At 40.8% G+C, this 13,033-nt stretch overlaps 1 protein-coding gene across 1 annotated transcript in view; it reads right to left on the bottom strand.

Annotated features, from left to right (window-relative positions):
- The window catches only part of NECAB2 (N-terminal EF-hand calcium binding protein 2), a 1,135,462-nt gene that overhangs the window by 804,655 nt on the left and 317,774 nt on the right, over positions 1 to 13,033 (bottom strand). Inside the window, exon 3 of the mRNA XM_085637926.1 lies at positions 9,350 to 9,458. Coding sequence (XP_085494052.1) covers positions 9,350 to 9,458 — 109 coding nt within the window. The remainder of the gene's footprint in view (positions 1 to 9,349; positions 9,459 to 13,033) is intronic.

Below are 13,033 nucleotides of genomic sequence, written 5' to 3'. Positions count from 1 at the left end.
CATAAAACCCTTAGCACAGAGATCGTGAACAACACTGAAATAGACATTTTGTATAAATGTAGGAACGTGCGAGCAGGACAGTGGATATGAACAATGCATACAACACACAAACAGTGATGTAGTATTGTAGTGTCCAGTAACTTCAACACGACTGTGTTCCCCAGACAACATTGCATTGTTTCTTAGTTGATGCAGTATATGAAACAGAAGGGGTTTGCTCATAGTGCTGTGCTGATAATGTAGATAGGCCTCCATCCATTAGAAAATTGCACAAGGTGGCAGTAGCGGCCCGTGCTTAAAGGGGGAGGAGCCCGCCCCTCCCTCTTTTGTGAATATGAAGAGAGTTTTTCAGGCTCAACAAAGGTCAGCCTGACAGACGCTCTTCATGTTCAGGTAAATGTAAATGCGCAGGCACCTGGCTGCCCGAACTAATCTTTGCTAGGTTGAATATTTCACAGCCCTAAGGGCGTGACCTCCTCAGCCCGGAAAAGTGCTTGGAAGTTCTTCTTCCCATGGCGAGGGAGCACATCACAGATAGACTCGCACCTAGGAGCTTCAGTTTTAAGCCCGAAGTGTCTGAGGGCAACTATGCATCAGTGACTCTTGTTACAGAGTTGGGTGGGGTGAGCAGTCTCACTGACTCATTCCACTCTGTGAAGAGTAAGAGACTGCTGACTTCTCTCATTGGCTGACCCGTAACATGGTCAGCCAATGAGAGGCGGCAGTGCCAACCCTCTAAGAACCACTGTGGCTTTCCTCCCTCCTCCCGAGATTACTGCTGCAGCTGGCATTGTTTTAAATATATATATATATATTGTTTGGAGTGTGTGTCTGCATTTGGATGTATGAAGGTATGTTCATTTTTGCATGCATGCTGTGAATGTGCTTGTGCTTGTGTATGATGGGTCTATGTGTCCACGCTTTGTGATGAATGCATGGGTGTAAGTGAGTATGCATGAATATGGGTGTGAGTTTGTGTGTGCGTGTGTGGCCCACCCGGCCCCTCCTATTTGAACCAGTCCCCCTACAAGGCGGCCCATGTGTCTCTTGGTCTGAAAGATCAGGGCAGTGTGGAATGACATATCTATAATTGCTCATTACAATAAATGGGGCTAGTCACCAGGCTTTTACAGTGGGGAACGTTTGTGATTCTACACACTAGCCACTTGCCTTTTAGTCAATAAAAAGGATATGACAGCTAGCATCTTAATATTGGAGAGAATATCTTTAGTGTACCCCAGAAGTGCAATGAGAGGGGAGGGTGGTTGATAAAATTCCAGCATGTCTGATATGTGGTCAAAGACATCTTACCAAACGTTATTAATTTTGGGGCATGGCCAGGCCAGGTGTAGGAAATTTGCTAGGTGAGCGTGCTGTCTCTTGAACTGGGAATTTTTGGCCAAACTGCAGTTTATCAAAGTTAAAGGTGTCCTATGTGCGCGGTTTAGGGAATTAATAATAGATCAACTTGAATCTGCTATTAGGAGTAAAGCCACCTACTTGCCCAGAGCTATTTCTCCACTCTTCATCTGTAATAGAATGCTGTAGATCTGTGGTCTACAGTTGTCCCTGGCAGAAGGAAGAATAATGGGGGCTTCTACCTGCACAGATGATATGTTTTTTAGTATTGAGGTCTAGCTTTCTGCAGTGCAGATTTTCATGGGAAGGAGGAGTGAAGCTCCCAACGGATTGCTCAAAGTCTGAGATAAAAGAACATCTAGAAAGTGTGGTCTGCCCTACTAACAATAGCACTGAGTTCTATGCATCCCACATTTTGACATAGGCCACCAGTCTTGGTCAGCTGTAGATGTTGCGATTGTTCAGTGGTGAGTGGAAGCAGTGGGTGGCTATTAAGTACTTGCTCATGAGCATAAAGATTAGGTAGTTCTGCTATCTCGCAGTTTGGTTGTGATGTATCTGTTGTTGCACCATAAATGTAAGTGGTAGGACATCTGCTGTGTCTTTCCCTATGGCCACATGGGGTATAGGTGGCAGACAATTATGCCAATAGCATGCAAATTGGGCCTGTATGCAATTAGAATTTAAATTGGGTGCAGCGAATCCATGGTAAGGTGAGGGTCTCCCTCAATCCTAGGTCTTCCAACCACCGAAGATAGGGTCCTCACTCGTGATCTGAGGCATTTGAAAAACATGTTCATTTAGTGGAACTTGGTTATGCAAATACTATGCAGAACGGGTTTTAAGGATTCCCAAAGAGTGCCTACATTGTTTTCATTACAAGTAAAAAACACAATTATCTCTGATCAGATGTCTTCCTTAAAGACTGAATCAAGGAGAACTTGTGGCAAGAGGCACCATGAAAAGACTCTGTGTTGAGGAGCTGGGTATTCAAAGGTTACTTTAACTGGGGAGTGATCAAAGAGCGTGTGGGCATTATGTCCTCTGACCAGGAGCAAATCTGTTTGGTGGCAACCTACTAATCTAGAGTTGTGAACTATGGATATATGTGCGTGTATGCTGAGGGGGATTTTGTAGATGCCAGAGATCCAATGATTGATTTAAAACCAAGTTAAAATCCCCTCCCCAGGGTATAGACTGCAGGGATAAAGCAATGCATTTGATCCAGAGCTGCTTTTTGCATCCTGGGTCTTTAATGTTTGGCCCGTATACTTTAATTAGAGCAATATGTTTGCCTCCTGGGATCCATTGTACTAGATTATATGTGCCTTGAGTCTCATTTGCAGCATTTAAAAGGCGAAAGGGCAGACCAGGTATGAAGAGAATTTCAGTGCCCCCAGAACAGCAGCAATAGGATGACATACAGTGGCAACTCCATTTTGCTACTAAGGATGCTTCTGATTGTCTAGCTAAGTCAGTTTCCGCGGTTAGCACCACCTCTATTTGGTCGCAATCTAGGTAAACCAAGACCTGCTGTGTTTCGTAGGGATCATTTAGCTCCCTTACGTTCCGAGTGATACTTTACACTGTGAGTAGACATTCGATACTATTTACCAGTGGTTATTAACAATATTTGTTGCCTGCCTAAGCACGTTTTATGACATGCACTGGCCACAGGTGTCAGGTCTACATTGAACACACAATTAAGTTCTTGTTCTTTGTACATGAGAAAAACTTTCCAACCTTTAGAGCCCACCACTCACCTCAACCAGCTGGCAAATCTCACCCAACCATTCCCCCCAAACTATAACATTCTAAAAAATAAAACTGAGGAAACCTAAAATAAGCCATCTAAGGTAGAACGGGCCGTTCCCTTAGAGGAAACTATAGGCTTTTCCTCTAAAACACTTCCAGAAATGGTGGTGCATGCCAAGGAATTTTATATATTCAGACCACACCTGACAAATATGAATATTACAGTAACTCCACATGCCTGGTTCCTGTCCATTGAGGGTTATACATGCAAAGCAGTGACTTTGATGCAGTGATATCACAGATATAGTGCCATCTATAGATTCAAAAATACATCAATTATCTTTCACTAGTTTAAAAAACTTTAAAAAAAAACGTTTCCTTATAGGTTACAATCAGGAGATCTCTGCCTCGATGGTGATCGTGATTTTGGTAAAGTAAAGAGAAAAGTTAATCAAATGAAATCAATTTTTTTAATTATTTGTGAAAAAAAGTAAAAATATTTTTGTTAAATATTAATGTATATTAATTTAATGTGTATTTTAAATGTTGAACAAAAGAATAAATGAATATATGCCACTGCACTACTAACTTAATTTTGAATAAATATATAATTGTGTATTAAATTAACAAAGTATTTTTTTCTGAGGTTTAAATTAAAAAAAAAATCCCACCTGAAATAAAACACAATTATCAATCTTTTTTAAAAGGTATACAAATTATTGAAATTTATATTTAATTGCATTTTAATAAAAAATGTTACATTAGTTTTTATTCAAATTTTTGTTCAGAAAAGGTTATTAAAATATTTTAAAATTAAATAATGCTTTATTTTTAGATCATTTTGTTGACATTAAATTAAATGTAGATATATTTTTTAATAATTTAAATAATTTAATTGAGTATTAGTTCCCATAGGATTTTATTTTAAGTCTCTACCATCTTTGAATTCTATGGGAAGATGTTGTAGTACCAGAGGTTGGCCCTGTGTGGTGCTAGACTTACTTCAGCTCCAAGCTGGAGTAAATTTACAAGTGTTTTGGCACCTTTTTGGCTGAAATAATGTTAGAAGTGCAATTTGTAAATTGCAATGGGATTGCTCTTTTTTTTGTGGGTTTCCGTCCCGCCACAAAGCCTTCCTTAACCCCTCTTACTCCTCCCTAAAGCCCATCCATTCATTTGTAAGTATGTCCCATTTTCCAACCAGTCACCCTGGCCCACTCACATATATCACCAAGTAGTAAACATACCTATGACGTTCTCCACATATAAAAGATAGTAGAGGTGGAGGTTTACACTTGAAGGTTTATGAATAGTATTGTGTCGCATTTTAGTAGTACTACTGTAGATCTACAAAATGCAGTATGTAAATAGCCCCACCCCCCCAGAGTTCATTCAGCATAACTTAACTGATTTTCCAGTGTTGGAGATTTAGTTTCTGATTGAGATGGTGATAAAGGTAACATGTTCCCAATGCAGGACTTTTCATTCCACGGGATGTGAAGATGTGTTTAGTACAGTACATTATCTTGAAATGAGCGGGCTATAGCATTGCGTTGGTGATGCCTGCTTTTTTTTTCTTGCCTGTGATGGGAAGTTATTCCTGTCTTGCCTCCTATACTACAATGGTAAAGTTGGGAAATACTCAGATGTGCTTTCTATCAAGTGAGAGGTCTCTCTTTTCTCTTGCCGTTCTGAGAACTGTATTTCTGCCCTTATTGTTTAATTAGCAGGCATGAGATGCGGTGGATCTTCAGGCATTGGTCCAAGGTCCAGAGGTTGGTGGGCCCTTTCCACTACAGACGTGGTCGAAATTGTCCAGGAGAAATAGGGTAAAGAGTAGATGCTCAATGTAAGCTCCATCTTCACAGTGTTAGTCAGTTCTGGGATTCCAACTATAACTACATTGTTTCTGCGGACCTTTCTTCAAGGTGTTCGTTTTTAGCCTATATGACATTTAGAATTTCTTCCTATATTAAGTATTTTTTTTTGGGCATCAGTATGGTCCTCCAGATTGAAAATGCATGACTTTGCGGTGTCTAACCTCTCTACAAGGCTATCCAGTTAAGCCTTTATGTTGTTAACCCTCTCAGTCAATCAATCCATGTTGCTGTTGATGACTGCAAGGCTTTTCTTGCATAGTCTGTAACAGAGCTTTTACATTTACTTCCACCACCTCTGTTTGTTCAGCCTGAGGGTCTTGTGTCAGACTCTGGTTATCTTTGTTGTTTGTTTGTGGTGTAAGCTTGGAGTCAGAGATGATCTTTGGATCCTTGGTATCTTCTTCACCCACTTTGTCTGTCAAGGATCTACATACCTGCGTGATTGCCGGGTCTCAAGAGAGTAGCAGGGGCGTGATGGTTCTTTCTGGCTATTGAATGATGTTGTTTTCATGTATGCTGTTTCCTTATTAACCTGTTCTGTTGAGGAGTACCTTGTTTACGCTGTGGATTCAGTAGCATTTATAAAAGCCTTTCCAGATTATATATATAGGCCTTGCGTTGTTAGGTGGAATTGATTCTCTCTTATCTGAGCACATCTTATAATTTAGTTCTCTATTTATATTTTGATCTGTGGCTTTTCACTCACAACTCATTGTCCTATCTGTTGAACCTGCTGCTAGACCCATTTAATCCTAGGAAATCGTGTTAGGTCATTGCTAAAGATCATGACATCATCAAAAAGAATTCACTCCCAGAAGGGTTCACCCATAGCTCTGCATAGTGACGTGATGCACACACGACAAATGGTGTCACAAGAATCCTCATGTGATGAAAGTTATGGCGTTATGCATGTCCCATCACTGTGTTCAGCCTCCCGAACTGGCTCAACCGAGCAGAGAGAATTGTGATAAGATCATATACCAAGTGCCTCGACTCCCCCTTCTAATCACTTCGAATATCATAACTTTGAAACTTTTTCCTTTGATGCTGCTTCAGTTAAGATCCCGGTGGTTCACCTGTGATACCAGAATATACCTCACAGCAACGAACTAAAGTAGAAGCATGGTTCAACTGAAGTTGGGTCATAATCTTGATACCTGAGGACACTTACCTGAACCAACGTGAGAGCAGTCAAGAGTGTGTTATAGAATGAATATTCTAGCCTACGACCAATCTAAACAAAGTCTCTTTATGTGTCCCGGTGAACTGCTCCCCGACTCTTCAGCCCACTCCCTAGCTGCCTCACACATGATTTACTTCTACTCCAACCTCAACATTTCATAAGGACACAATAGAACTATCTTTGTTGCTGTGGCTGGCCCTAGAAAACTCCCCCAGTGAAAGCACGCTCACTCAGACAGCAATCCAAATAGAAACACCAGAACATAATACATACCCAGTCGAAAATAAAAATAAGGCACAGACCAGCTGCAACCTCACTCCCGCTTCTGCCATGCAGCTCTCATGGAGTACCTAAATGTACATCTTCTAGTTGCTACATGTCCTTATTTAACACTGACAGAATTGTTCTAGATAATGTATAGTTTGGAAGAAACTTTTAGAGTCCTTTCCTTGTGCAATACCATTGTGTATAAAATGGAGCCACAAAATGTAAACTTTCTGAGAAAAGGTCTGCATACTTTTCCCAGCTGTGCTGTGTTTGAATATAGTGGCAGTTGTATGACAGTGAAGTGAGAATATGCTTGCAATCTGAAGAAAGAATTTGCATGGATGAAGGCAAAGGTAAACCGGGAAATGTTGCAAAGTGGTTAAAATCTGGATCTTCACAAATCTTTGTAGGTGAAAAAACACTGTACGGGCCTTTAGCTTGCACTGCACTGAGCTTCTCTGTGTGAGAAGATGAGTTACATGACTGGGTCTGCAATCATTCTGGATAGTGAATCCGCTTCTCATCACCCCTTCATTCCTCATTCCTCTTTCCTTAATCTTTATGAGGAGATTGTGTATGGGTACTAATGAGAACCATCGCCAGCAGATTGATTTTCGGCTTCTGAGGACTCAATGGGCTAAGTTGGTCCGTATGAATTTCCCTCATATAAGCCAGATTTGTATATTTTTCCGGTGAGGAGTTCTATAAAAAATGGAGAGATTTATAATGCTAAACTGAGACTGGAACTTCATCTGGAAGAATTACGTAGAGATTCACCTGTTTTGTACAGTCGAGCCACGGTAGCATCTATGGATTGGAACAAACCCCTCCCGAGCTTTGAGGACGTCATCTGCTGAGCCCCTGGGCAGATGCAGCATATTATGGTACACCTGGCTAAGAACATGGGTCTTTGCATCATGTCTGAAATTAATTGTGGACAATGATTGTGAGGGCAATCAGCCAAGCTGCCTTTGGTGGGATCAGGAGCTCAGCCCTAATTTAAGTAACCTAATGGACCATATTTTCCACAAGCATACTTTTCGCCCTGGGTTACAGAAAATCCAATTTTCTATAATAAGAACCATGAAACATTGCATGCGTGAATGGTGGACTAAATGTGGTTGAAATCATTTCAGTCCATACTAAGCAAGGACCAGTCAGGATTTGGTGTCTTGGGTTTGGACCACACTGCAACTGAACTGAAGGCATCTCTCTCTAGCCAGAACAAACCACAACACCCGAGTTTAAACAATACTAATGATGGGGACTTCAGAGGTTGCATATCCTCATTAACAGTGCTTGTGAAGAAATCGATTCTTTGTATCTCCTCGAATGACACTACCAGAGTGGTCATGTTGTTTCAGAGCATCTCATCACTTTTGCATGTATCACCACCAGAAATAACATTTATTGAGGACTCTTATGCTTTTTCCATGGAAGATGCTGTACTTGATGAACATCTAACCTTCATAGAGCATATTGTAAATACTTGGTCCATGTTTGCAATCACCATAGTCCACTATCCCCCTCAATAATCCTCTGTTACATCCATGGCGCCATGAAGCCTGGCACTGTTATCGTCTTTGCACAAGCACTTTCTTTTGCTTATTACATTTATCTTATTTCAAGTCATCGATCTTCTAAGTATGTAAATTACTGCATTGAACTAGCTTTGTTTGCTACCATCCTACCAAAGGAGGAGTGTTGTTTTGGACCTTTAAGACAGTCTTTGCAACTACATGAAGAACATCTACTTGTCTGGTATCCTTGGACAGAAGACATCACCCTGAAGCTGATGCAATGTGAGTTTATAAGGTTATCATTTAAAATGTAACATAAGTCAATTGAGGGTCTTTCTACAAAGCAGCCATCTCTTCAGTCAGAGGGCTCAGTAAATATCCAGTGATCCAACAGCGGATCTGTTGACCAGCAATGGTTTTATCCTAGATAATCAGTTCTTATAGAAGCTTATTTGCCTCTGTAGCCATGTTTCTTCTGGCACCGCACTAATCACCCAGAAAGTATGCAACTTGAAGATGAACACCTCAGCGTGGAGCCTGAAGTATCCTGCAGCAGAAGGACAACTGTTGTCAGTCTTCTGGTTGTCAGTGACCCATTGATGCCCAAGTGTAACCAGCGGCGTCTCCTCCGTTAAGGCCCCACTGCTCTCTGAGCAGTGCAAAAAGGAAAAATAAAATGACAATAACACATAATTTTATTTTCAGTACGATAAGTGCGCATGACGGTTTGGCCGGCCATCTGAAGACGGCCAAACTGTCATGGACACTTACCATTTCTCCACCCGGTTGTGTTGCTCAGACAGGTGGAGAACAGTCTCAGACACGGTCTGAGTAGCACACCAGGCCACTCAGGCCAATCACGATTCTGCTGTCATGCTGGTAATATTATTACCCGAATGACAGCAGCGTCGTGATTGGCTTAGGGGAGCCTGTGTACAGCCGGGAGTCGACGAAACAGAAGAGGACAGAGGCGATACAGTGGCCGGCAGGTAAGTGATCTTTTCTTTATTCTCCCCCCGATCCACCACTTGTGTTCCGTAACAGCCACCACTGAGCGTAAGTGAAAGACATGGGAGGAGTGCAAGAAAAACAAAGCAGCTGTTGAAGAAAAGTTGTTCTGGAATCATAGGCCAGTATGGCAACTGTGCGTTAACTTGAAAATGATTGAGATGTGAGTTGTGCTAGCTTGGATGCACATAAATGAAATACATGATCAGCATATTGGGGATTAGCATGAAAAGAAGAAACATGGTACAGGCAAAGTAATGCGGTACATCAAATATATTAGCTTCTAACATGCCTCTATTGCATGATCGTTAATGGTCCCTCATAATAGTTTGTTCCAAGACAGTGTGTCTTTGTGTGATCAAAACAAAAGAGCTTACTTGGTATTGTCTGAGTCGATGGTATGAAAAAGATTTTCAAGTTCTTCCTCGTTGAGAGTTCCATCAGAGAAAAAGGTCTGGAACTCATCCAGGGACAACTTCCCATCATCTGTAAATGAAAGATGAACTATGTATTAATTTTATCAAGTCGGTAAGAGATGGCACTTAATATATCTTAAAGATAAAATCATGTCCCGTTCTTCCCTATGGAATGATGTATTTCCTGGATCGGAGGAGGGAAAGTCTGAAATTAATGTGAAAGGGTTGCTATTATTCCCACAGTGCCTTGTGTTTTTTGTGTATTCATGTGAGGGATTAATAGAAAAATGTCCAGCATCCTTTTAACAAGCTATTTCTCTGGAGAGACAAACATGCTAAGAATGTGAGAGAGGGGAGTGTAATTCGAAGGAGGCACGTTTTTTAAAAGAATAGGGGAGTTTTGCTGTATTTTCTTAATCGTTGGTGTTATTTTTCTGTTACTTTTATATATTTTTGAAAATAATTGAAGAGTGATCAACTCAGTCAAGCATTAAGGTAATTTCATGCCTTCGAAGCAAGATTAACCTTCTAAAGAAACCGATCTGTGTTCAGACATTACTCACGTCCCAGCCATTTACAACTCAATTATTTAATCATAACTAGGAACTTTAACAAAAACAGCATTTAAGACATTTTGTGCCAAAAACTTGAGAAAATATCATGAATAAAAAAAAAAATCAATTGGTGACAATAATTGGTGACAAACTAAAAAAAATACAGTTTCTTTAAAAAATGAATTACAATTGAAAGAAAAAATAATTTTGCTGCAAAATAGAATCACTGCAAAAAAAATAGAATCTGAATAATTTATTGTACAATTATTTGCAATTCTTACAGCATAGCACATATTCTATTTAAAAATAAATATACTAACTAAAACTTTTAAATTAGGAGAGCAAGATCAGTTTCCATCACTCATATAGCGGCCTCTAGTTCCGCGAGCGGCATGTTACGTCTCGGCGAGTTAGTTCAACGACTATTGCCGCATATGTACCAGTCTTCGTTTACCTTGACGACACATTATGTGCAAGAACATTGATCTGGTGCAAGTTAGGTTAAGATCATAGTTGCACGGGTCTTGTATAGCTAATAATGACACCTGCATCTTCATGATGGAATAAGGCAGTAAACTAGCAGGAGTGACGTTGTGCTGCTTGACTAGCTGGGGTCAGCCCCCCCCCCATCCCACCCCCAAGGGGTAGCTACTGTTTTTAACTTTGCTTTCAATTGTCACAAATTTCAAGAAGTGACAGATCATTGTATCCCTCAGGTCAAAGCTAGGTAGCCAGCGCATGCTCTTGTCTATGAAGGCCAGACACAAAAGTTCCCATTAGTTCTTTACAAACGCATACTAGAAGAGTTTGATGCTCTCTCACCAGCCTAGACAACCTGCGGGCAGCATTTTCAGTTGATTTTAGCCATACCGGTGTGTGGTCATGTGAGGGGAGGTTGCCAGACCTGAACCACAAGAACCTTTGTTTTAGATGGATGAGGAAGCCGGCCTCCAAGTATGGGTGCGGTGATAAAGTTGTGTAGTTCTGTATTAGCATCCAAATTAACATCCAAGCATGATGAGGCTCAGATAATGCAACCTTTTCCTCTAGCAAGTATTGTGCAACCATAGATTTCTTTATTGCTCTCTTAAAACTTGGGCTGTGCATGAAAGATCCCAAAGAGACTTAATTTTCAATCTGTCCATTGAATGTTTCAAGTAACTTCTTGCTCATCAGTTAGCTGCTCCTTTGCTTATTTCCTGCCAGAAGTATTGGTTTAAAGATTTTCCATTTGTGGTTTTTAGTCTGTAGTAAATTTTCACAATTGCACACTGCCTGGCTGCTGTTTGATTTGGGAGGCCACATTCCACTCTTATATGCTGGAGAAGGGTTTTTAGGGAGGGCAAAGATGTATCTGTAAGTATGAGCTACTATGAGGTCCACCCCCGCCCCCTTCGTAGAGAGCCTTATGCCATATGTCAGCGTTGAGAGCAGTTTTGCAGACATAACTTTCAGCATCGGAAGAACAGTGGGGCATATTATCAAGAACGGCGTTAAAAATTATCGCTTGTTTAGCGGCAGAAAACTGCAGCTAAAGTGGCGATAATTGGCTTGATAATATGCCCTTGAGAATTTCAATAGAAGTCCATGTTCTGGTGTGAACCTGGGCTTCTATTGGAATTCTCTAGGGCATATTATCAAGCCCATTATCGCCACTTTAGCGGCAGTTTTCTGCCGCTAAACCGACGATAATTTTAACGCCGTCCTTGATAATATGCCCCAGTGTCCCTTCAAGGTTTTGTAAAGTGCTTGAAATGCTGCCATTAGTGCCAGTTCTTTTGTTTCTAGTTGGCCCAAGTAAGGTGTGAATATGCCTCTGGAGTCGAATAAAGCCCCAAGATACTTGTATTTCTTCACTAATTTATCCCAGATTCAATTTTTGTGGTTGTTTATGTTTCTTTCTCACTGCCATCATCTTAGTCTTAGTCAGGTTAATTTCCATTCCATTTTCGTGATTATATATGTATCTAGGGAATCTATCATCCTTGGAGGACAAATTATCTTTTGCTTATTAGGATCAGATCGTCAGCATAGAGCCGATTAGATAGCTGGTATGTGCCTAGTTTTGGAGAGTCAGAGTTGACACTCTTGAGTTGTGACGTCAGGTCTGCTAAGTAGAGGCTGAATAGTTTATATGCCAGCATGCAACCCTGCTTCAGACCTGTGCACATATTGATTTTCCTTGATCAGTGTATCCCATCTCTGATTTCGATCCTCATCCAGGTGTTGGTTTACAACAGTTGGATCAATCTTTGTGGCAGCTATGGTATTTTCCAGTTGGCTAATTTGACCCACAGCTTCTCTCACTGCACACTGTCAAATGCATCTCTAAAGTGTACAAAACAGTTCACTTTCTGCACGGTTGGTCTATGACTCGTGAGAGCGATAGGATGTTCGTGTAAGTACCTACACTTTGACTGAAGCCTGGTTGATTTATTAGTGTTATCTCTTGTTTGTTTGCCCAGGTTGACAGGTTTTGCAGCAGTGTAGTGGCAAACTATTTTGCCTTGCTGTCCAGCAGGGACATCAATCTGTAGTTCTCTGGTACTGCCCTGTTTCCTCCTTTGTATATTGGATTGATAACCAGCCCCCTCCATGAATCTGGTATCACTTTGTTTTGAAGAATCTACAGTGTAGAAGGTACTAATTAGTGGGGCTGGTCTACCCATGAAGCCTGCAAGTCTGTAATTCTATTCTGTGGGGAAGTTGATCACTTTCACATCTTTCTGTATCTGGAATGATGTTATGCAGCTTATAAGGGATAAGGATGCAAGTGTGTAGTCTGTTATTGAATTTTTTGTACTTCTATAATGACTTGATAAAAGGAGGTTGTCCACGGGAAATCTACCATTCAGTATTCTTAGACCCACCTGAGCTACCTCTGTGGTTAAAAGTTCCTCTTTTTTATCTGTTCGAACTGTATAATTCTTTCCCCAGTTGGTGTTGAATTTGTTGCTGTTTATCTTCCAGTGATGTGTAGGTTAGAGTCATTTTGAAGTCCCCAGAGATTAGCCTGGTAACATACTGAGAAAGTTTTATACACCATAGTTTGTTTTGTTCCCTCTGCTATGATCTCCCTGGCCATCACTGC

The sequence above is a fragment of the Triturus cristatus genome, chromosome 12 (assembly GCF_964204655.1).
Source record: "Triturus cristatus chromosome 12, aTriCri1.1, whole genome shotgun sequence".
Classification (NCBI taxonomy): Eukaryota; Metazoa; Chordata; class Amphibia; order Caudata; family Salamandridae; genus Triturus; species Triturus cristatus.
Note: the sequence above shows the minus strand (reverse complement) of the source record. Positions and strands in the feature narration are given on the sequence as shown.